Below are 19,815 nucleotides of genomic sequence, written 5' to 3'. Positions count from 1 at the left end.
CGCCAGTTTTGACTAAGCTATTGGCTTTTAAAGTTGCACAGTTTTAGATTCAAGGGCTCTCAGACAAATCAGTGAAGTTTACTACACAACGAGATTAACAAAACAAGGTTTCCTGAAGATTTAATTACCTATGTTTCCTGTTTGCCTACTATACGCTTAGTCACATGAGAAGAATTCAAAAATAAATTTTAACTAATTACTTGCAAAATAAATACAGTTTCATTACAACTAATCTTAATCATGAGAATCATAAACTAGAAAATAAAAGACTTAAAAAATAAGGTTTAATATTGTCACATCCCAAGACACTGTCACGAGACTGAAGTTTTGTTCTGTTTTTGCAAACTTATGCACAATTTGTTCTCAGTCACAGCTTTGCCACTTTATAGGAAGCTTTTATTAATCTCATCTCAAAACAATCTACCATTGCCAACCCGATTTTTAAAGTCTCATCTCTGAAATCCAAGTGGTTGATGAGTTTAATTAGACAAAAACTACAACTTACCTTCCGAGTATTTCCAGTAATTCTGCTATGCCATTGTGATGTTCTGTTTCATAAATAAACCTAAACAACAAAAGCACAGTTTTACTCAGTTAAGAGTACCAAGATAACCATCTAACATTACATCTAGCCTTAACCTACCAGATTTTAGTCACTTAGTAAAAGGAAAACAGAAACACACAGTGGAAAAGGAACCCTCAGCAGAGTTCACCTCAATGTTTTAGTAGTCTGAGAAACTTTTCTAAAATCCTCAATTTAGAAACATATTTAATTTTTGGATAATTGTGTTTTAAGAACTACTTTCTCGCTGTACTCAGAATATTCTAGTGATGAGAATAAGAAGCCATTTTGAATATTCTCATACTTTAGATGATAAATTGTAATGTCTGAGGGCTAAAGACAGTGTCGCTGTTTTTTTCTTTAAAAATCTGTTCTGTAGATGTGCATACTGCATACAGAAGCGCAAATCAATAGCGCGTCAAGCTGCTTTCAACCTTCAAACTTGCGTGCTCTTTTCTCCCACATTTAACAACAACGCATGCATTTGAACTTTCTTCTAGTAGTCGTATTCTATACCTTTTCAATAATGCACAACTGAACATAACAAATGATGCCTTAAATATTAAGATAACACAGAGCATCTGGCACAATTAAATGCCATGACTCAGCCTCCTGTAGGACATGTGAACACAACATGTTCAAACAGTCCCTACTTGCAGATCTAAAAAGCTCTCTGGCATTACAGACTTCTGTGCATACAAAAGGCCCTGTAAAAAGCAGAGGAAGTAACTTTTTCTTGAATTTTCTTTTGATAGAGACGCAGTTTACTATACAGACCCCTTTTCTCTTCCCTTTTTCTCAGTTGCCTGAATGCAACTTTGGGAGACTTCCACGGACAACTTCAGGTGTCTTGTAAATAATTATACAAAATTTCATACTTAAAAAATTATTTTCTAATGTAATAGAAAACTTGCCAGACTGGCACTCTAATAACTACTTTTAATCCAGAATATTTCATATGGCAGTTTTTTCTCCTTAAAAAGCACCCTACGTATAATTCAGGACAATGGATTTCAGTGAAACTGAATACACTGATATGAAAATCTTAAGAATAAGTCAACTGGAACATACTGTGCTCCCCTCACCAGTGTAACATATAAGATCAACACATTATCAGAACAGAATTTATGTATTTCTGGTTAGTGACTAAAAACATAAAAGACCACACACTCCTTAGGTAAGCCTAGTCAAAAACAGAAGACTTGCAGAAAAAAAGTGCAAGAAAAGGAAATCTCAGAAATTCTACACACACTTTAAGAGCTCATCATGCGCACTCTACTGATTCAAGACAGAAGCTGAAACAACTTTCTTCCCTAGTGTCCACATTCAGGAACACTACTTTACATTCAGAGGCAAAAAAATGCAATTTCTAGCTCCTAAGCATTATACAGCTCAGGATAAACAAGTGAGAGGTGTTTTTTTGTTGCCCCCCCTTTTTTTTTTTTTTTTAAACTTAACTCTGTACTGTAGAAACTGCTTTTCTCTACAAATGATATCATTTCTCACGTAAATTTTAGATTAAAAAAATTTTTTTTGAAGTTTAAACCATTATAAAGTTGATGTAATGATTAAGTGTTTCAAAAGTCAGGCACCAGAACAATCTATAGTCTAAGACTCTGCTTCCATTATTTCTGAACGTAACTAGTACAAGAAGTGACAAATAAAATGAAGTTCAGAAGTGAATTATAATAGACTACGATGTTGCTGTACCATCTGGCTCAGCTATTTTACGAAATTACACTTTTTAATATTAATTTAATGAAAACTATGCACAGACAAAAAAGTTTAAATCCTTTCATCTGAAAAATATACCTGTACCTTTTCTTCAGCAAACACTGGCTTTTCACACATCCAGTCAAGAGCTGTTGCCTGCAGGACAGCGAGGGCTTATTCACTATTTTAAAGCAGCTTCTTCGAATATCCTCTAAAGGCTTACTTGCTGCTCTCTACAGAGATGATAAACTCCCTCTACAGCTGGTACTGCTGGGTGCCATTCATAAAACAGCAAAAAGCTGTCACACATTCAGTGCTGTTTTCTTAAGGGGGTAGCACCACACATTCATTTTGGGAAGAAAATGACAGTGGTAGAGCAAGAGGGAAGCACGATGGAAAGCATAAAAGACTGCTACACAATATACTGACTTTAGGGAAAAAACTGTACTCAAACAAAGAGACTAAAAAAAGCTTTCTGTTGCCCCCTCATTAACATGAAGTGTCACAGTGTACGCTTACAAACAGAGAAACAAACCCAAACTGTTTTAGCACATACCCAGACTCTTGTTGTGTAACTGTGAAACGCACAAACACTGAAATTATTTGCAGAGAGTGCCTATATGTTTGGATATCTCCTTAGTAGATTTATGTTAGGCATCAAGCAGGTTGTATCTGCTGACTAGACGTTCAGAAACGGTCACTTCACGGCATTCTTGAAATCACAACGTGCATTTGTCTAGCTTTTGCTTTCTCTTCTCATGAAGTGTAAAGGTATTTCCAACCTCTCTATTTCAGAAAGTTAAGTACAGTATTTTAATTATATAAAATCCGCTGAATAACCTGCAGACATCCTTATTTTGCCAGTTTCATACTTGATAGTTTAAGTATTAATTTCAGTAACACTGACAACATGCAAGTGAAAATCTGTTTTGTATATATATACATATAGGTGGTAGAACCAGCTGCCAAATTATAGGATTTCTTATGATTTACTGCACTGAGAACGGCAAACTCACGGTATCTAACTGCTTTTTTCCAACATTCTGAATTCATATTTATTGCACTAACTTAAATAAGTTCCAATCTTTACAGTCTGTAAAATACAGTAACTTTGGTTATGTAGCAAGATACATAAGGGAGGGGCTCTATCCATGATTAAAGCTATAGCAGCTGAAATACTACACATTTGGTCTAAGATTACACAAGTATTCATGGATATCATGCAGGAATCTAAATAAGTTCCCTAAAAATACTGTCCATAATCCAAGTGAACAAACATTAAGAGCAATACTGAGGAATAAATAAGTAGGCAAAGTCAACTGTAAGTTAAATTTCAGCTCTTAAAAAAAAAAAAAAAAGTCTATACTGGTCTCACTTCTCAGTAATATATTCTAGATGGTAGCCTTCAACTCTTGTCAAGTTCAGTAGCATTGATGATTGGAAGCATTCCAACCCTAGATAAGAAGGGCATTCAGGTGATGACACAAGAATGCCAATATATTCTCTTATCTTTCAAGGTACAAGCATCATCAGTTAAATAGTAGCAACTGAGCACCTGCAGCACCCAATTCCTTAAAGCGTTTCTTGAATGTTCCAATCTTAGCAGTTCTCTCAATTCAAATGGGATTTGCCACAGTATTAGGCCAGAGAATTCGAAAAGGTACTGTAATTTTGTATTCACACCTGATACAATGGCAGTGAAAACACACTTCAAAACAGCTTTGTTAACACAGCAGGTTAATTTTTCATCTTAGACATTTTTGGATTGGAGGAGTAATACTGCAGTATATTTTATGGCAATTAAAAAAAAAAGTTTTCACTAGCCACAAATGGTATATCTTAATTCTAAGGAAAGAAAATGCAGTAAATATATTCCTTAAACCAAATTCCAGATTTCTCAGTCATTCCATTTGAGTAGCAATATGTGCATTATGAAGAGCTATGTTTTATTAAAGCACTACGGTAATAGAAATAATGCCACCCGATGATAAAAAGGCTTATAGATGAAGATACCAAGCCACCCACTGAATCACCAACAAACAAAAATTTCAGTTGCTCAATCTATGTTGCGTGCAAGACTTCCCTAACTTAAATCTCCAGACTGGTATTAGCTCTTGTTAGATGTAACATTATTAGGTTTAAACTTAAGAAGAATTAAAAATAATAATAATAAAATTGCTAACAGTGTCTTGTAGTATATTTAGTCATATATTTGATTATATGCACCATAATGTGAAGATATTGACATACCTATAAAATATATTATTAATTTGTTTCCGGATGTAAGCTCTTAGGCCTAAGAATTTCCCATATATTCTGTGAAGAGTAGTTTTAAGAAAATCTCTTTCACGAGGATCTTCACTGTCAAAGAGCTCTAAAAGCTGCAAAGAAGCAAAAAAAAAAAAAAAAAAAAAAGGTGTACTTTATTCTGCAATGCATTAGATTCAAGTAATTTTGATTCAGAGCTTGAAGTTAAAAATGCTTTTTTTTTTTTTTTTTTTTTTTAAAACCTCACCTGTAATACAAACTTCTGATCAATATATTTCTTAGCTATATTAGGTTGGAAATCCGGAGATTCTAAAAATCTTAAGAAAAATTCATAAACAAGCTGAAAGAAAAAAGAAACAGTGAGTCTTTTAAAGCAGGAACAATTTTATAAGCAGTACATTGCTAGACTTACTAATTAGCTACTCCAAAATGCACTATGTTTTTATTTATATACCACAGTTGTGTCAAAAAGCTATTGCTATGCTAACAGCTTTGTTCCTGCCCTCCCCATATAGTATGTTTCTATACTTTCTCCCGTGCCCTCCCATGTAGCATGCACAAGAACTTTACGTTCTTTAAACTGCACTGATATTCTGTAGAACTACATTCCTAGATTTCACTCAAGTGATAATCGGTAATCTAAAATTCACCCTGCCCAGAAACGTGTGTTCTGAAAAGTAGGTTCTCCTCTGTTTGTCTCAGAGGACCTCTGAAAACCAGAGCTGTACCAGAATCAGATCAAAGTATTAAGAGTGACAAACCGAAGCTAATTTAAAGTCACAGCAGTTATATTTGTACTGCAAGAAACAGGCAAGCCCGTGGCCTCTAATATAATAAATTAGGTTTTTGGAAAAGATCATCAGTATAAATTCAAGAAATACTTTAAATATTATAGACAAATATAATTGACTTAGCTAACTTAAGATAACCGCTAAACACATACCCTGAATTATTTTGAGTCAATAAACAATGACTTCAATGTCAAAATTCTTTTGGACTATGACTTCCTAGTCTTCATTAAATACCTGTAGATGAGGCCACGCGGCTTCTAAAGTTGGTTCATCTTCCTCTGGATCAAACTCTGCTCCCGTTGGATTGGAAGATGGTGGCAATGTTCGAAACATATTAACTGCAAACTGAAAGCACATGTGACCTTAAGAACTTGGAAACAAATTAACCACTCAAGAAAAATGACTTTAGGCTCTTTCTGTGAGAATTCTTTACATGAACTATTTCAAATATATGCAAAAACACAGGCTACATACTCCAGATAGTTTGAACAAAATGAGCTATGTTCATTTTTCTTTAAAGATTTTCAATTTGGAGAACACTTCACCATGTAGTACTCTCTAAAGCACAAACCTTCTGACAGGATGTATTTTATAAAAATATTGCTCATATTTTATTTACATATATATATATTTATATAAACACACACAAATATATATGTATAAACACACACACATTTTGAAAGTCCATGCGAATATATAAAAAAACATTTATACATATACATTTTACAAGGTCTTGCAACAATCATCAGAAGTGGAAGCCCCAGCCAGACATGCAAAAATAAATACTAGCTTCAACTGTTCTTCTCAGTAAAGTATTATCAGCGTTTCATTTCACACTGCGGGTACACATATGCAGGAACACTTCAGAACCGAATTCCTCCCTTGCCCTCTTAGTGGTGCTTCTAAGGCATTCTCTTAAACCTCATCCACCTAGCATCATGAAGGTGGGGGGCCTGGGGGAAAGAAATGCACGTGCTAATCTTTGATCTTTCATTTCATCTCAACTCTCAAACCTTCCAATAACCTTTAGGATCCTCATGGAAGGGGAGCAGATTACAGGGATGAAATGCTTTTAAAGATATTTATATACAGACAGGTAAATGACTTCTGTGCTGCCTAGTGCTTGTCCAGACATACATTCATACTGTGTGGGAATCCAAGCAGTAAAACCCCTTTAACGTGAAGTGTGTTTCAAAGTCCTTAATAAAGGCCCGGGAGAAAGAGAGAGAGAGAGAGAGAGAGAGAGAGAGACACAGACAGACAGACAGACAGAGTAACTCAACTGGCGACATTTAAGGAAGCTCTGCATTTCTCGAGACCAGAAACATTCCAGGAGGAAGACAGTATGCTGACTGTGCTCCTGCAGACTGCATTAACTAGTGTAGGTATTGCCAGTGTCATGATTTTATAACAAAATTCTGATATAGTCATTTACCCAGCGAAATAGCTTGTACTGAAATAGTCATTTTGTTCAATTTTTTGGTCACCGAAACAGAATACCTTTCTAAGGGAGCCTGTTCTAGGTAAAACAATCTCATCATTGGATGCATTTAGCTGGAATATTTTTTTATTATATGTATATTTATATATATATATATATGCATATACATGTGTACACATACACATATATTTTAAAAATCAGATATAATTACAACTGTATCAATAACATATAATCACAAATGCAAAGGAAAGTTATTCGTTGGCTGAGAAAAAACACTTACATGATTTTTGGGATAAGCTTACTCTTGAGGACGTGTGCTAAATCCCCCAAATTTTGCTCATCTAAAAAGTTTTAGTGCAGAGATTTAAAGTCTGCAGTACTTGAAATTCTCCACCTGAAATGACAGCTAGCACAGACAGCTAGCTTCCCTGTGAAGACAAGGAAGAAGAGCTAGCCACTGAGGGTTGTTCTTGCATCCCCGAGAAGCTGATGATTAAAGCCTTACTGATTAATTGGAGAGAATCGGTTTCTGAGCATGTCCGTGAGAAAACCTGAAAAACCTTTATGTGGATACATAAAACAGCTATGCCTTCGGCTATACTGAATGAGATTAATTCCTCAATTCCACTTGTAATCCACAGTATTAACTAGGGCAGACCTTGGGAGTTGGCTCCTTGGGAGGAGCCAACTACAAATGCCTCAGCCTTTCAATAAATTGAGCGCGTTGCAGAAACGATGACAAGACTGTCAAAATAGAACATAGCAGGGTACCGTCCTAACCTTTCGTAATGATTCGACGTATTAGGCCACATAAAGGAATTCTCTTCAACTTGCAACACTGAAGTATATTTTGCTTGCAAATATATAGACTAATCATTTCAGGCTTTATAAAAGCACTAAAATTTTTGTAAGTTTAAGCCGACACCTGCTCACGATGAGAACATGGTGGTTATGCTGAATGGAAGGGAAGATGACATCTTACATAAAACTGATTTATCAAATCCACTCTGCAGCTATCTATGCGGAGCTTCGGTGCAAGACATATATATACTCCCTTCTAAATACGCATGACAGATACTAGAGAGAAATACCCTACGCACTGTTATTGATATTCAATAGCTGCATTGGAGGTGTCGTTTTGGAAGTATTTAGGGGGAATTTGAGAATATGTTTCCTAAGTCCGGCCAAGTAAGAGATAACCAAACAACAGAGACTAATTTCCCAGGAAAAAAGTTCTCTGCAAAAGGCTACATCTCTGAGAGCAACAGAAAAACCTTTTCAAGAAAAACAATACATGGCTCAGCAAACATGCCAACACAGGGCACTTCCAGGACGAGCCAGGAGGAGGTGGGGGGGGGGGGGGGAGAGAAAGGTGAGAGCGAAGAGTATTCCTACACTGAATGTCCGATTCCTGGAGGCAAAAGAATGTTTTATTTTCTTCATAAACCAAAATGTTTCTACAGTTTGAGCAAGTGTACAACATAGTTCAATTTAAGAAAAAAATAAATAAATGCCGCAAAATAGAGCTTGAAGTCTGGTTACTTTTAATATAGCTATTCTGAACGTAAAGTCTACGCCAGTACAACAGACAATCTATTCTTTATGCCATAATGCCAGTGTTCATCGCTTCCAAGTTGTACTGGAAATGATCACACATACACATATTTTTGTTTATTTTCCTCACAATTGTTTTTTGTGTGTTTGTTTTTAAAAACAGCGTCAACGCTTTCTTGCTGATCATCTGAAGATGACCCAAAAGCTCTGGGAGATTAAGCTGCAACAGTGTAAAGATATTAATTAGCAGAGGAATCCATTCCACCCATCTTTGGCGCACATTGGGAAGAGCAACAGAACGACATGTCCCTTCACATTTTGCTTTATCATCTTTAACATGGTATAAAATCAAGCTGTAAATTACATATTAACTGGCACAGCTAAGGAGCATATGTATGTGCAATTCTGACATCCCACATCGGGCAGACAGGCAAAGCAGACAGTGGGAGGCAGTATCAAACTGCATTAGCTAAAATCACAAGAATTAGTGCATCGCATTTCCAAGAAGGTAAAGTCAACCTGATGCTCCTTTATGCTTCAGAATATTCTTTCCTTTCAAGAATAGAGATGTAGATCTGATACAGACCAAGACCGGCGTATCAAAGTAATGATTTTTTCAGAGAATTAGAAGTAAAGCTAAGACATCTTTAAACTCCCCTTTTAAAATAGCAGACATTAAGTAACAAACACCCTCTAGCCTTTCTTATAAAGAAAAATATCTTTTAAGTAAGGTGAAAATTTACAATAAACAACGCTCTTCCAAGAGAGCAAACCCAGAAAGGCTAAACTTGAAATTCCCACTTGCTGAGGTTCTTAGGCAAATGGAAGAGTAATCGGTCTTTTCTACACGAGCCTTTCAGAGAAAGGCTCAGTCTCCGGCTATAAAGAAAGAGAAAACGGTGCGTCGCACAGTGTTAGGTACAATGTTTTATATCCTTTTGGGGGAAGGGATATCAAATAAAAAATTAAAACTGCAAAACACAGAACAGCTCGTTCCACGAGCAAAGAAATCAATTCCTTACCGACTTTGTGAAGTTTTACATCCTCCGCCAACAGGAGAGAAAACTGCCGAACTCAAACTGCAGCATTTCCCGGTGAGGGCACAAATTGAAACTCTCATTTATCAAGCTACTGAAATTTCAGAAAACTTTCAGTGAGCTAACATCTTTGACACCTCTACCTTTCTGTCAAATGGATGAAGTTTTCCCTAACTTCTCAACCTTCTGACCAAACTAATGAGACTCCGAAACCGCAAACCCCAATTTCCTTTGGGAACAAAGCTAAATTCCTAGAAAAGTGCTAAGTAAACGTGGTATAAAGCATTAATTTTAAATCCTCTTCCTCCTCCAAATAAAAACAAACAAACAAACAAAAAAACCCCAATCCAAACCCTCAAATCCCAACAACTTTATCTAATTTTAGTTTTACTGAACCTGGGCTAACGTGCCTGAAGTCTCTCTGTGAACCATTAGCATTAACGTACTTGGCTCCAAAGGATGCAACTTAGGAGGATGGGAGAACAAAAAAGAAAAACAAACAACCTGAATTTTCACTGCCTCACAGGTATGTTTTATATGTAGTTTTGCACCCTGTTTTTCTGGTTGCCTATTCTGCATAACAGGGGAGAACATTTCTCAAGCAAGTTAGTGCCACAGTGATATTATTATACCCATTTTCTCCTTTATTCTGCTGAGCAGCCTGAACGCTGACATGAACAGCTCTAAGTGACAGCTTTAAAATCGGAAAGTCTTCCGTATTAACACGAATAAAGACACCTTAATGGATTAATTAAGCCACAAGGTATACACTTTTACACACAGTATCATCTTTTACTCCATACTGAAGATCAGAGTAAAAGATAGAAAAAAACAAAAACTAAAACAACAAAAAACACACCCACCCCCACCTCCACATATAACCAAGTCAGCTCATTTCAACAGCGCGGTGAGAACTGCTTTAGCTGCCAAAGTTTCCTATTATAAAATTAGATCCGTTCCTATAGATTTTATAAAGGACCTCTCCAGTGAAATTAACTATATATTAGCCATTAAGAAGTAATATTAGTTTATGTACTTCATGAAAATACTATTAACTTACTATCCACAAATATTTTGTCATCATCGTTATTTCTGTAGCTCTTGGAATAGTTTCCTTTAATTAAGCCCTATTCTTATGAATGTTTGATCTACTTGGAGAAGGTCTAGAGTTGTACTGTTATAAGAAACCAAAGTCGGGATTTCCCTAGCCTCCTCTTAGCTCCTTCTGATATCATCTCATTGGTTAGCTGGACAAATGGGTATCCAAATCAATGGTCATGTTGATACACCACATTAAAATGGATAAAATCTGTACATCATCCATACTTTCCTGAGACAGCAAGTAGCATTAACTTGGGTCTGTATTCTGTGTAACTATTAATTCTCACAAAAGTTCCAGGAAACCAATGTCCTCAGCTTCTGCCTCTCCGATGCCTCCGTTTGCAACAAAACAACTGCATAAAGCATTGTTTTCTTCAAAACCTAGGCTAAAAAAAAAAAAATCCTTTTTCTAAATAAGAATCTGTAACAGATGCTTTTGATCATAAACATTAAATTCATCATTTACATTTATAAGATTCAAACATGTCTAAATATCTTCCAGTTTTGGGAAAAGGTAAATTCCTGCTTTGAGGATAATCCATACTTACTACAATACATGTGAAGAAAAAAAAAAACACCCCAAACAGGTAACACAAGTGCTCAATAAAAATATTTCCCTTCACATCTTTGCTACAAATGTAAAGAGTACATGTCAGGTGGCTCTCCAGGGAAGGAGGGGAAGTCACTCTTGCATCCAAACTGGAGAATAATATTTAAGCCATTTGAGGAACTTTTCTCCCACATTTTTTTTTAAAGAGGAAACTTATGATTTACGTTAAGTAATTGAACTAAACTGCCAGTTAAGTATATAGCTTAAAGACATTATCTTAGTATAAATTAATCCAGGATACTTAAAGCAAGAACAAATTGGAGGGAGGGGAGAGGAAGGAGGGGAAAGGGGGAATAAAGAGCTATGACACAGCCACTGGAATTGTAACAGAATCAGAGGATAAACAGATATTTCTGTTTTATCGGAACAAAAGAAAAGTCCAAGACAGTGAAAAGGAAAAAAACATTTTTAATGTAGATTATAACTTGTGAAATTCATTGCCCAGAGTTTGTCCTAAATAATATATTAACAAATTCAAACAATAATTAGGCATTATATAGAAGAGTAACCCCCAAATTGTGAAAGCTGTACAGAATGGTATACTAAAGCCCTAATTTCTAAGCCAACTACCAACTCACAGAGAGACAGAAAGAAAAGCAACAACAACAAAACTTCATAATTAACACCCCTATGTCCAAAAACAATAAAAACAATACTAAGTATATTTTTAATGGCTGCTTGGACTCCATTACAATTAGAATTGTGAATGTCCTCAAAGCTAAATCATTGCAACTGTGCTGGAAAACCACATTTCACATAGATACACAACAAGGACAGCAAAAAAGAATGCTAGACGCTTGGTCAAGCTAGTGAAGGTATGTCCCCAAGCTTTCCAAACCAAGATAACCCCTGCCAAATACGAGCACTTCTTGATCAACACCCTCATACTTCTACTGGAAAAACTGCTCCTTATTAATATAGTTTAATGGAAGTAGCAGCACACCACTTACCAACATCTCTTGGAAGAGTCTGAAAGCACACAGAAACCATTAAGTTCATTTTTCCTTAAAACCCACACATAATCAACTCAAATCTGCTACTTCATTCTCCATAGAACTTAGCAAAAGTACATCTCAGGCTAAATGTACATGCCTGAAAGAGAGGCTTGTAACATCACCACAGGAGGAAGATAGTTGTTTCAGAATAGGTGACTGAAAGAAAAATGTTCCATAAAGGCAGCCTAAGAAAAATGCTATCAGAATTTAACCTCAAAAGTATGAGTCCAGGAGCCTTCACTGACAGTGTCTACCATAGCGCTGTGCAAGTCATGCTATGACTTGCATAGCATGACTAGCGCTCATGCTAGGGAATTCCAGGCCATTTAGAATCTTACAAAATAAAAATATTTTAAATTCACTGAAAGGCAATTGTCAAACTGAAAGACAAATTGTCAAGATGTAGTGCGCTTCCAGTAAGAAACTGGTGATTAAGATGACAGACAAATTCTGCCCTAAGATATATTAAAGTGACAGAAGTTCAGACTACATTATCAGTAGTTGTATCTGAAAGCGAAGGAAGTATATATTCCCCAGGACAAATGTATTGTGGCCATAGCTGCTTGATGTAAGAAAATTACACAGGCACATAACACACAAGTTATGAACTTATGGGTGGTTAAAACTTCACACACAGAACAAACGCTTATGTTGGACACTGAACCCCTCATCATGCGTTTAATTTTATCTAAATTAAATCTCAGTAAGCTTATTTTCTTTCATACCTTCCTCAGACAGAGCCAGATATTCCAAAAAGAGCAACCAAATAGCAAAAAAAAAAAAAACAAAAAAAACACACAAACCCAAAAAACAGAAGAAAAACAAGCTATCAACATACAGGAAAAGCCATGACCCCTTTTTTCCTCATTAACTGCCCTTTTTTTGGAACACGGTTGACATATATGGCTATATGCAGTCCTGCAGAAGTTCTCATGCAAATAAATTCTACATCAGTAAACACTTAGGGGGCTGACTTAGGCAACAAGCAATCTTCAGTATAAGTGAGGAGGCTATATTCAAGTCATACTGTAAATCCTTAGACTCTTTTCTGAAGAAGCTTTAAGGTCTCTATAATTTGAAGCAGGACCTTAACATTTGAGTTCATGTTTACGTTAAAGATGTGCCGTCTTCTTATTCCCTTGAAAATTCACCCCAAGCTATAAAGTCTTGGGAAAAAATGTCATGTCACACATGCTCAAGAGGTTTGTGTGGGCTTAGCAGTTAACTGCTCCAAATATTGCTCTCTGTTCTCAGAGTATCCAGCCAACAACGACAAGGACTGAGGCCCCAGCTCAACCGCTACTCCGGGCAACTGGCGTGCGGCGAGAGCAGAAAGACTCTCTTCTAGCTTCAGAGTCTCTTGCTCCTGAGTAGACTTCAGTGGATTTAGCATGACAGATAAAATAAACTATGCACAGTTGGCCAAAATCGGGATAGTGAGCTAGGAGAAATGATACAGGTCTAAACAGTTTACATAACTTGTTCCAATAGGATCCTCACTTTCCATCCTGTGTACTATATAAGGTCTGAATCCCTACCCCAGCTCTAACTACAGAGTTAAATCAATCACTCATGGGTACTGAATGTGATCATATAAGTGTCAAGCTTGTAAGGTGATCTTAATTCTAATCTCCTTAAATTTTTTTTTCAAATTTTCAGTTCTTTTCTCCCAATTTTATATATGCCTGTTCCAAAAATGATTCATGAAAAGAAAGTGTTTAGAAGATTTCATTTTGCCAACTTAAACCATAATTCTGCTGCTTACAGGCATAACAATTTCTATCTTAACAAGAAGAGGAATCGACACTGCCAACAGCATTTAAAAGTGTTTTCTTTTCTTTTTCTTTTTTTTGCAAATGCGCAAATGTATTGAAATCTTATAAAAAGGGATCAACTAAACTTAAGATAAATTAATACAGCTAAAGAAGCAAATGTGAATTAAAAAAAAATTTCAAAATGTTCCAATTGTTAAATCACTTACCATATGTACTACTTCTGGGTATATAGGTTCTGTAATCACATTGCGATTGTGTGTGATATATTCTACCATTTCACTTAAAGCTGCTCGTTTTACTTCCTTCCACTTTAGGTCACTTAGCGGATCAGAAACAAAGTCAAAAAGAACACAACATTGTCGCAACTTCTGGATAAAAAGCTTTTCTTGATCAGCAGGAGGAACATCTGAAAAGTGAAAATATTTGGTTATAAATGATATTGTAATGGACTTTACTCTTGTCCCCATTTTTATTTCCCCAAACACTGAAGTAACAGCAGTTAAGACTACAAGCAAACATTCTGAATCTTCAAACAACTTTCAGGAATCCAGCGGTCCAGAGTATGAGCCCCAGGACACCACATTGCGTGACAGGGTGAATCAGCGCTGCAGCAGTGATGCGTACTTGCCTTTCCTAGAAATAGTTACCGCATGGAGGAAAAGAAAACCCCAATACTGGAATAACCGTCTATCAAGGAATTCCCAAAAGAACTCATTTTGTGGACTACATCGGCAGAAATACTCTCTTCTAACTATTAGAGATAAACGGGTGGATCTTCAGTTTCTTTAGTAGATGTAACCAGTCTCACTTTACTTCAGGAGCTATCACCTCCCAAATCTCCCTGCCTGTTTTTCAGCAAGCATCACTACTGCAGTAATCACATCCAGGAAAAAGGGGGTTCACAAGTTTTTGAGAAACTTCATTAACACAAGAAACATTTAAACAAGTGGGAGAAGACAGGCTAAGGATCTGCAATTATTTGGTCGATTTGTAAGAATAATGACTATTTTGAATGTTTGCTTTGCATGTGCAAGACTTAACATTATCAATCTTTTTAACGTAAGCTTCTGTTAGTTCTGTTAATTATGGCCAGGACTGCAAGATTAAACAATATTGGTGCTCTAGAAAAGATCACACTTGATTACTGAGTACAAATCATGAACTGAAATACACATTCAGAAATAACATTTTGAACTCTCACCAAGGTGGGTATAAGATATGAAAAAAAGGTTAACGATAAATTTAAAAACAAACCTAGTAAACACCTGGGTTGATATTTACCCACTATTTAATCATCATTCAAGTGCAACTGGTAAGAACACATTAATTAATAGAAACTATAATGTTTCTGCTCCTTTATTTTCCTTTTAAAACTCCCAGTCCCTCTTCTGTTAATCATCATAACTCTTTTTCTCTGAAGCATCTTTGACCGTATGCCAGTCGCTATCCACTTTTAACATTTTTGAATAGGTAAGCTGGTGCTTTGTCAAACTGCTCCCCAAGTTTAGAGCATCTCTTATCCTCCTTGAAGACAAAGGAGGGAGTCTTTAGGCGGTGCTTTGTACAGTGATATTTTTAGCGTCTGACAAGGATACCTAGTTTCTCTGAAGAGTTTAAGTTACTACCTCCCTATTTTTGCTTCCTCTGCCTCACGCCTTAATCCTCCCTGCTGATCCTGAGCAATTAAATATTTAGTGCTTGCATGTAAAGTGAAATTAGACTGCATGGTTCAAACATGATGCAGAGAATTGCTAAGCACATAGCTAGCACTACTGTTACCATAAGCGTTTCTAAAATATTGAATCTTCAGAAGATTAAGTATATACCAACAGGTACTCCATAATTTTAATTTGAAACTAAAGGATTTAAGGTAAGCCTAAATCACTTTGGAGTCCATGTACAGGCATAGGACCTTAGTTTAAGGTTACTGTTAGGAAAAAAAAAAAACGCTAGACTATTGTTTATAAATATTCATAAAAATGTATCAAATTGTCAACCTATTTAATGGCTAACACTGAAACAATTATAAAACAAAAATTTATGCTTTTTAAATTGCTCAGTGCTTTAGCCTTGATGCCACAAAATTCTGTATATACCTTTTTCTTTTTCCTTTTTTTCCCATTTGCTCAGGTAATTCCATAAGTAGTTACACTACATAATATACCACAAAAGTATCCTGGAGCAGGACTTTTAACTTTCAATACTTTGGGTTGTACTTACCGCACAAGACACTGAAGGAAGTGGCCAGAGATAAACAAAGCAGCATCATACTTTGTCAGCAGCAAAAATTTATGCTCAATTGAAATGGCCACATAACCACAAAATAAAGTCTAGGACAAGAGAAGTGAATACACCACAAAGTCTGCCACAAATTAGAGTTGTAATAACATACTTTGTTTTTGCATAATGACGTTTTTATTGTTAGATATGAACCGCAAGGGCATTAACGGCATGTTAGAAACAAAGCAAGTCTAGACTGTTTTTCCAAATACTTCCACAGTTTGCCTCTGCTTCTTCCAAATGATAGCTTTTCTTTTTCCTTAAGAGTACCATAAAATGCTAAAGTTTTCTTAAAAACAAGCAGCAAGAGCTATCATCACTACAATATATTTCAAACAGTACTACTGAGTACATATAACATATAACCCGATTCATACACATCTACATGCAGTCCAATAAACTGAACATTCTGACAGCTTTCTACAGTCCAGCTGAGTAGTTAATACAGTGAGCAGCTCTCCTTTTAGTGCCTGACAAACTTAAGATAGTAGAAACCGGAGGGTTTTCTTTTCCCAGAAGAAGGTGCTTTCAAAAGTATTTCTGCTATAATAAACCTGGATTACATATTTGGTTTAAAACGGTTAGCAAATAGGTTAAAAACAAACAAAAAAACACCAACAAAAAAGCCCCAACCACATACACAGAGCTACGCACACTGAATTGCTCCACAGATTAATTCCAGAAAAAACTGTAAAGCAACAGACCCGAAGAACATCATAACTAACACCCAGCATACAGGAAAGCAACCATAACCAGCTACAGACCTCAGTGTCTCCTGCACAACACTGATAGGAAAGAGCTCTATACCTAAATGACAGGTGTCCTTAACCAGAGCAACAACTGTCTAGCAAATATAACAAAATTCCAGTATTATGAACAATCTGAAAGTACTTTAATCCACACGGACATAAATTTTGTATCTAAATGTACAAACATTGTCTATTTTGATTTAAAACAATACAAAGGAATGATTTTTCCTGGAAAGATTATTTAACTGAGTAGTCTGCATAGTGAAAGCCAGATATATTTATGGCCTATATTTAAAAGCTCTTGTATGCACAAAGTGGTTAAAATGGTTACCTTTTTCCAATTAATTGTAAAACAGAGAGTGGCTCAGCTTGAAGCATAACGCAATTTCACATAGGGATATTGTGTTCTGAGTGTACGCTACAAAATTCAAAGGGTAAATAGAGACCGTAATCATACACGTAATGGACATATGCTTATTACAATGATTTACGATACACTAACATGAAAGGAGAGGAAGCATTAAATTATTACTAACCTTTGAAGTCACAGAATGACAACTAAGAGGGTCAGGCAACACTCTCACAAGGCAAGCCACCTGCCTGACCATTTGTTTTGAATTGGCTTAAATTTTTAAATAACTTCAGTCCTCGTGCATGACTACTCCATACTAAGTGTAGAGAGACAGACGTTCTTTCTGCAGACTGAGAACCTCATGTATTTTTGAGGATTCCCGCCCCCCAAGAACGTTCATCAACAGCTTTCAAGTGTCCAGACCTCATATCTTTTGTAATACTCATCTGGTAATTGCTATCAAACCAAGATCATCTCTACTTTTAAGGCTTGAAGGGATGATTTTAGCACAGCAGAAAACAGAGAAAGTAGCTAAGAAGTTGACTTGATTAGATCATATTTTTGTGCAGAAAACTTATGCAAACCGGCAAAATAATTCTGAGATGCTACAAAAAGTCATTTATCCTTAGCCACATGCTGAGGACTATGTGACTATGTTCTTTCAGTTACTGTATGGCAACTGTCTCTTCTACATCACGTTTTTTTCAATTAATTGATAGCCACCGACTTCTGATTGCTCAACTGCCATATTTGAACAGAGTGGCATCAAGTAAAACTTTCACTGGGAAACTCTGGTGTTTGATTTCTCAAAGACTGAGAAGACGGTGGTTATTCAAAAGCTACTCCTTACAATTACTCTTAAAACCAATATTTGGAGTTATTCACCGAGAATTATTTAAAGAAATTCCATTTGCTAGCCACTGTTTGCATTAGGTGTTATTGAATACTTGCAGAATTCGTTTCTAAACGGTAGCACTATCATCATCTTGAGACTGTCTATCAATTCCACACACCTATCCTTGTCAGTAAGGATACTTTAACAACAGTACTATTTCTGGGCTTCCTCTAGAATAGAAAGTTTTTCAAAAATCAAGAACTCCATCAGTCTCATGTTTGGATCCGATGTCTAATAATTCTTAACGCAGGTTTACATAAACAAATACTATAATGCCAGATTTTATGCCTAAACCTGCACTATTCATCCTACTGTGAGACAGTTTCTAACACACTAGAAAATACCTACGTATTTTTGATATACTATGATTGCAAGGTTACCCTCTGGGCTTGAGTGGATCAGTATTTTTTCTTGCTGAAGTATTTTAAAGTTTCCCTTCTTCCAAGCCTGGAAGAACTCTGTTCAATAACTAAACAGAAACAACCTACAGAGATGCTTGCTCTACGCTTTCTATCTTAACGTATTTATTCAGAAGTAACAATTCAGTTTAAAATTCCTAACGCCAACTTGCACTGTGGCCTTGCCAGACAGACTTGCTGATGAGTATAAAGCAACTGATACTTGCCATGCTTTTATCATCGTGCTATATATACACCAATATCCTATCCCCCAAAACACAGCACCTTCAGTTGGCATTCCAATTTGAAAAAGCCAGAGAAAGACTAGGTACTCAGTGCACAGGACTAAAGGTAAATTAACTGCAAAGTAACTGTGCATAGTGATAGCAGATCCTCCTTCCTCATCTCCCAGCCAGTACGTGACATCATTCTGCACACAGGAGCTACAGACTAACTGTATTAACTGCTATGACTTTCTCAGAAACCATGGTTTTAAGTTACCTTGTATAAATATAATTAGAAAGGGAAAATGAAGCATAAAAATAAAGCAAAATATTTAAATTTAGGTTTTAAGTGCCTCAGCGTTAAGTGCAGTATGTGTATGATATGTGAATATTTTTGCAGTATAAGACCGCAGAGCACTTACTGTTCTCTGGATAATGTTTTTTATGTTCCTTCAAATTAAAACCAAACCAAACCACACCACATAACCATGTTTAGGTTTGTATTTTAACTGTGTCATCACTGGGTGTCCATGACTGACTCTCATGCTCTATGTTCTTCAGAGGAGCCCATTCTTCCACGACAATGGTGTGGTTTAATTGTTGGTGAATGGAGGAAGTAGGTGGCCTGGAGACATGGCACAGAACAGCTCTTTTCTGGTACCAATTTTAGCTAAAGTAAGGTTAGAAGTTCTTCCTGTTCTGACAGGAAGGACAGCTGATACAACTTCGACCACAAAACCCATACAGTACAATATGTGGCTAGTAAAATGAACTACATTACATCATTTTAAAAGCAGAAAACAAGAGCCTACATTAATAATTTGCAGAAAATGCACACAGAAGATAAAATTATTTTCCATTGTGCAAGCACTTTCTTGCTTGTATATAAAGGCTCAACTGAGGCCTCAGTTTCACTCAGGTGGCAGCTCCCATTTCATCAGCAGAAAAATAGCTCTTTTATTTAAAGCTGTCTAATATCAACAGTTACCAATTAGACTGTATACATACATTAGAAAAAAGATCCTTCATTTTAAATGGACAATTATTTCTTTTTAATGAACACACAAATA

General features: G+C 36.1%; 1 protein-coding gene across 2 annotated transcripts in view; it reads right to left on the bottom strand.

Annotated features, from left to right (window-relative positions):
• PPP2R5C (protein phosphatase 2 regulatory subunit B'gamma) overlaps positions 1-19,815 on the bottom strand; it is a 90,089-nt gene that overhangs the window by 22,314 nt on the left and 47,960 nt on the right. For both annotated transcript variants that reach the window (XM_068947064.1, XM_009675501.2), the window contains 5 exons: positions 14,054-14,253; positions 5,569-5,679; positions 4,791-4,883; positions 4,526-4,656; positions 506-565 (listed from right to left, as the gene is read on the bottom strand). In XM_068947064.1, the coding sequence (XP_068803165.1) occupies positions 506-565; positions 4,526-4,656; positions 4,791-4,883; positions 5,569-5,679; positions 14,054-14,253 (595 nt within the window). The remainder of the gene's footprint in view (positions 1-505; positions 566-4,525; positions 4,657-4,790; positions 4,884-5,568; positions 5,680-14,053; positions 14,254-19,815) is intronic.

The sequence above is a fragment of the Struthio camelus genome, chromosome 5, assembly GCF_040807025.1.
Source record: "Struthio camelus isolate bStrCam1 chromosome 5, bStrCam1.hap1, whole genome shotgun sequence".
NCBI classification, from domain to species: domain Eukaryota; kingdom Metazoa; phylum Chordata; class Aves; order Struthioniformes; family Struthionidae; genus Struthio; species Struthio camelus.
Note: the sequence above shows the minus strand (reverse complement) of the source record. Positions and strands in the feature narration are given on the sequence as shown.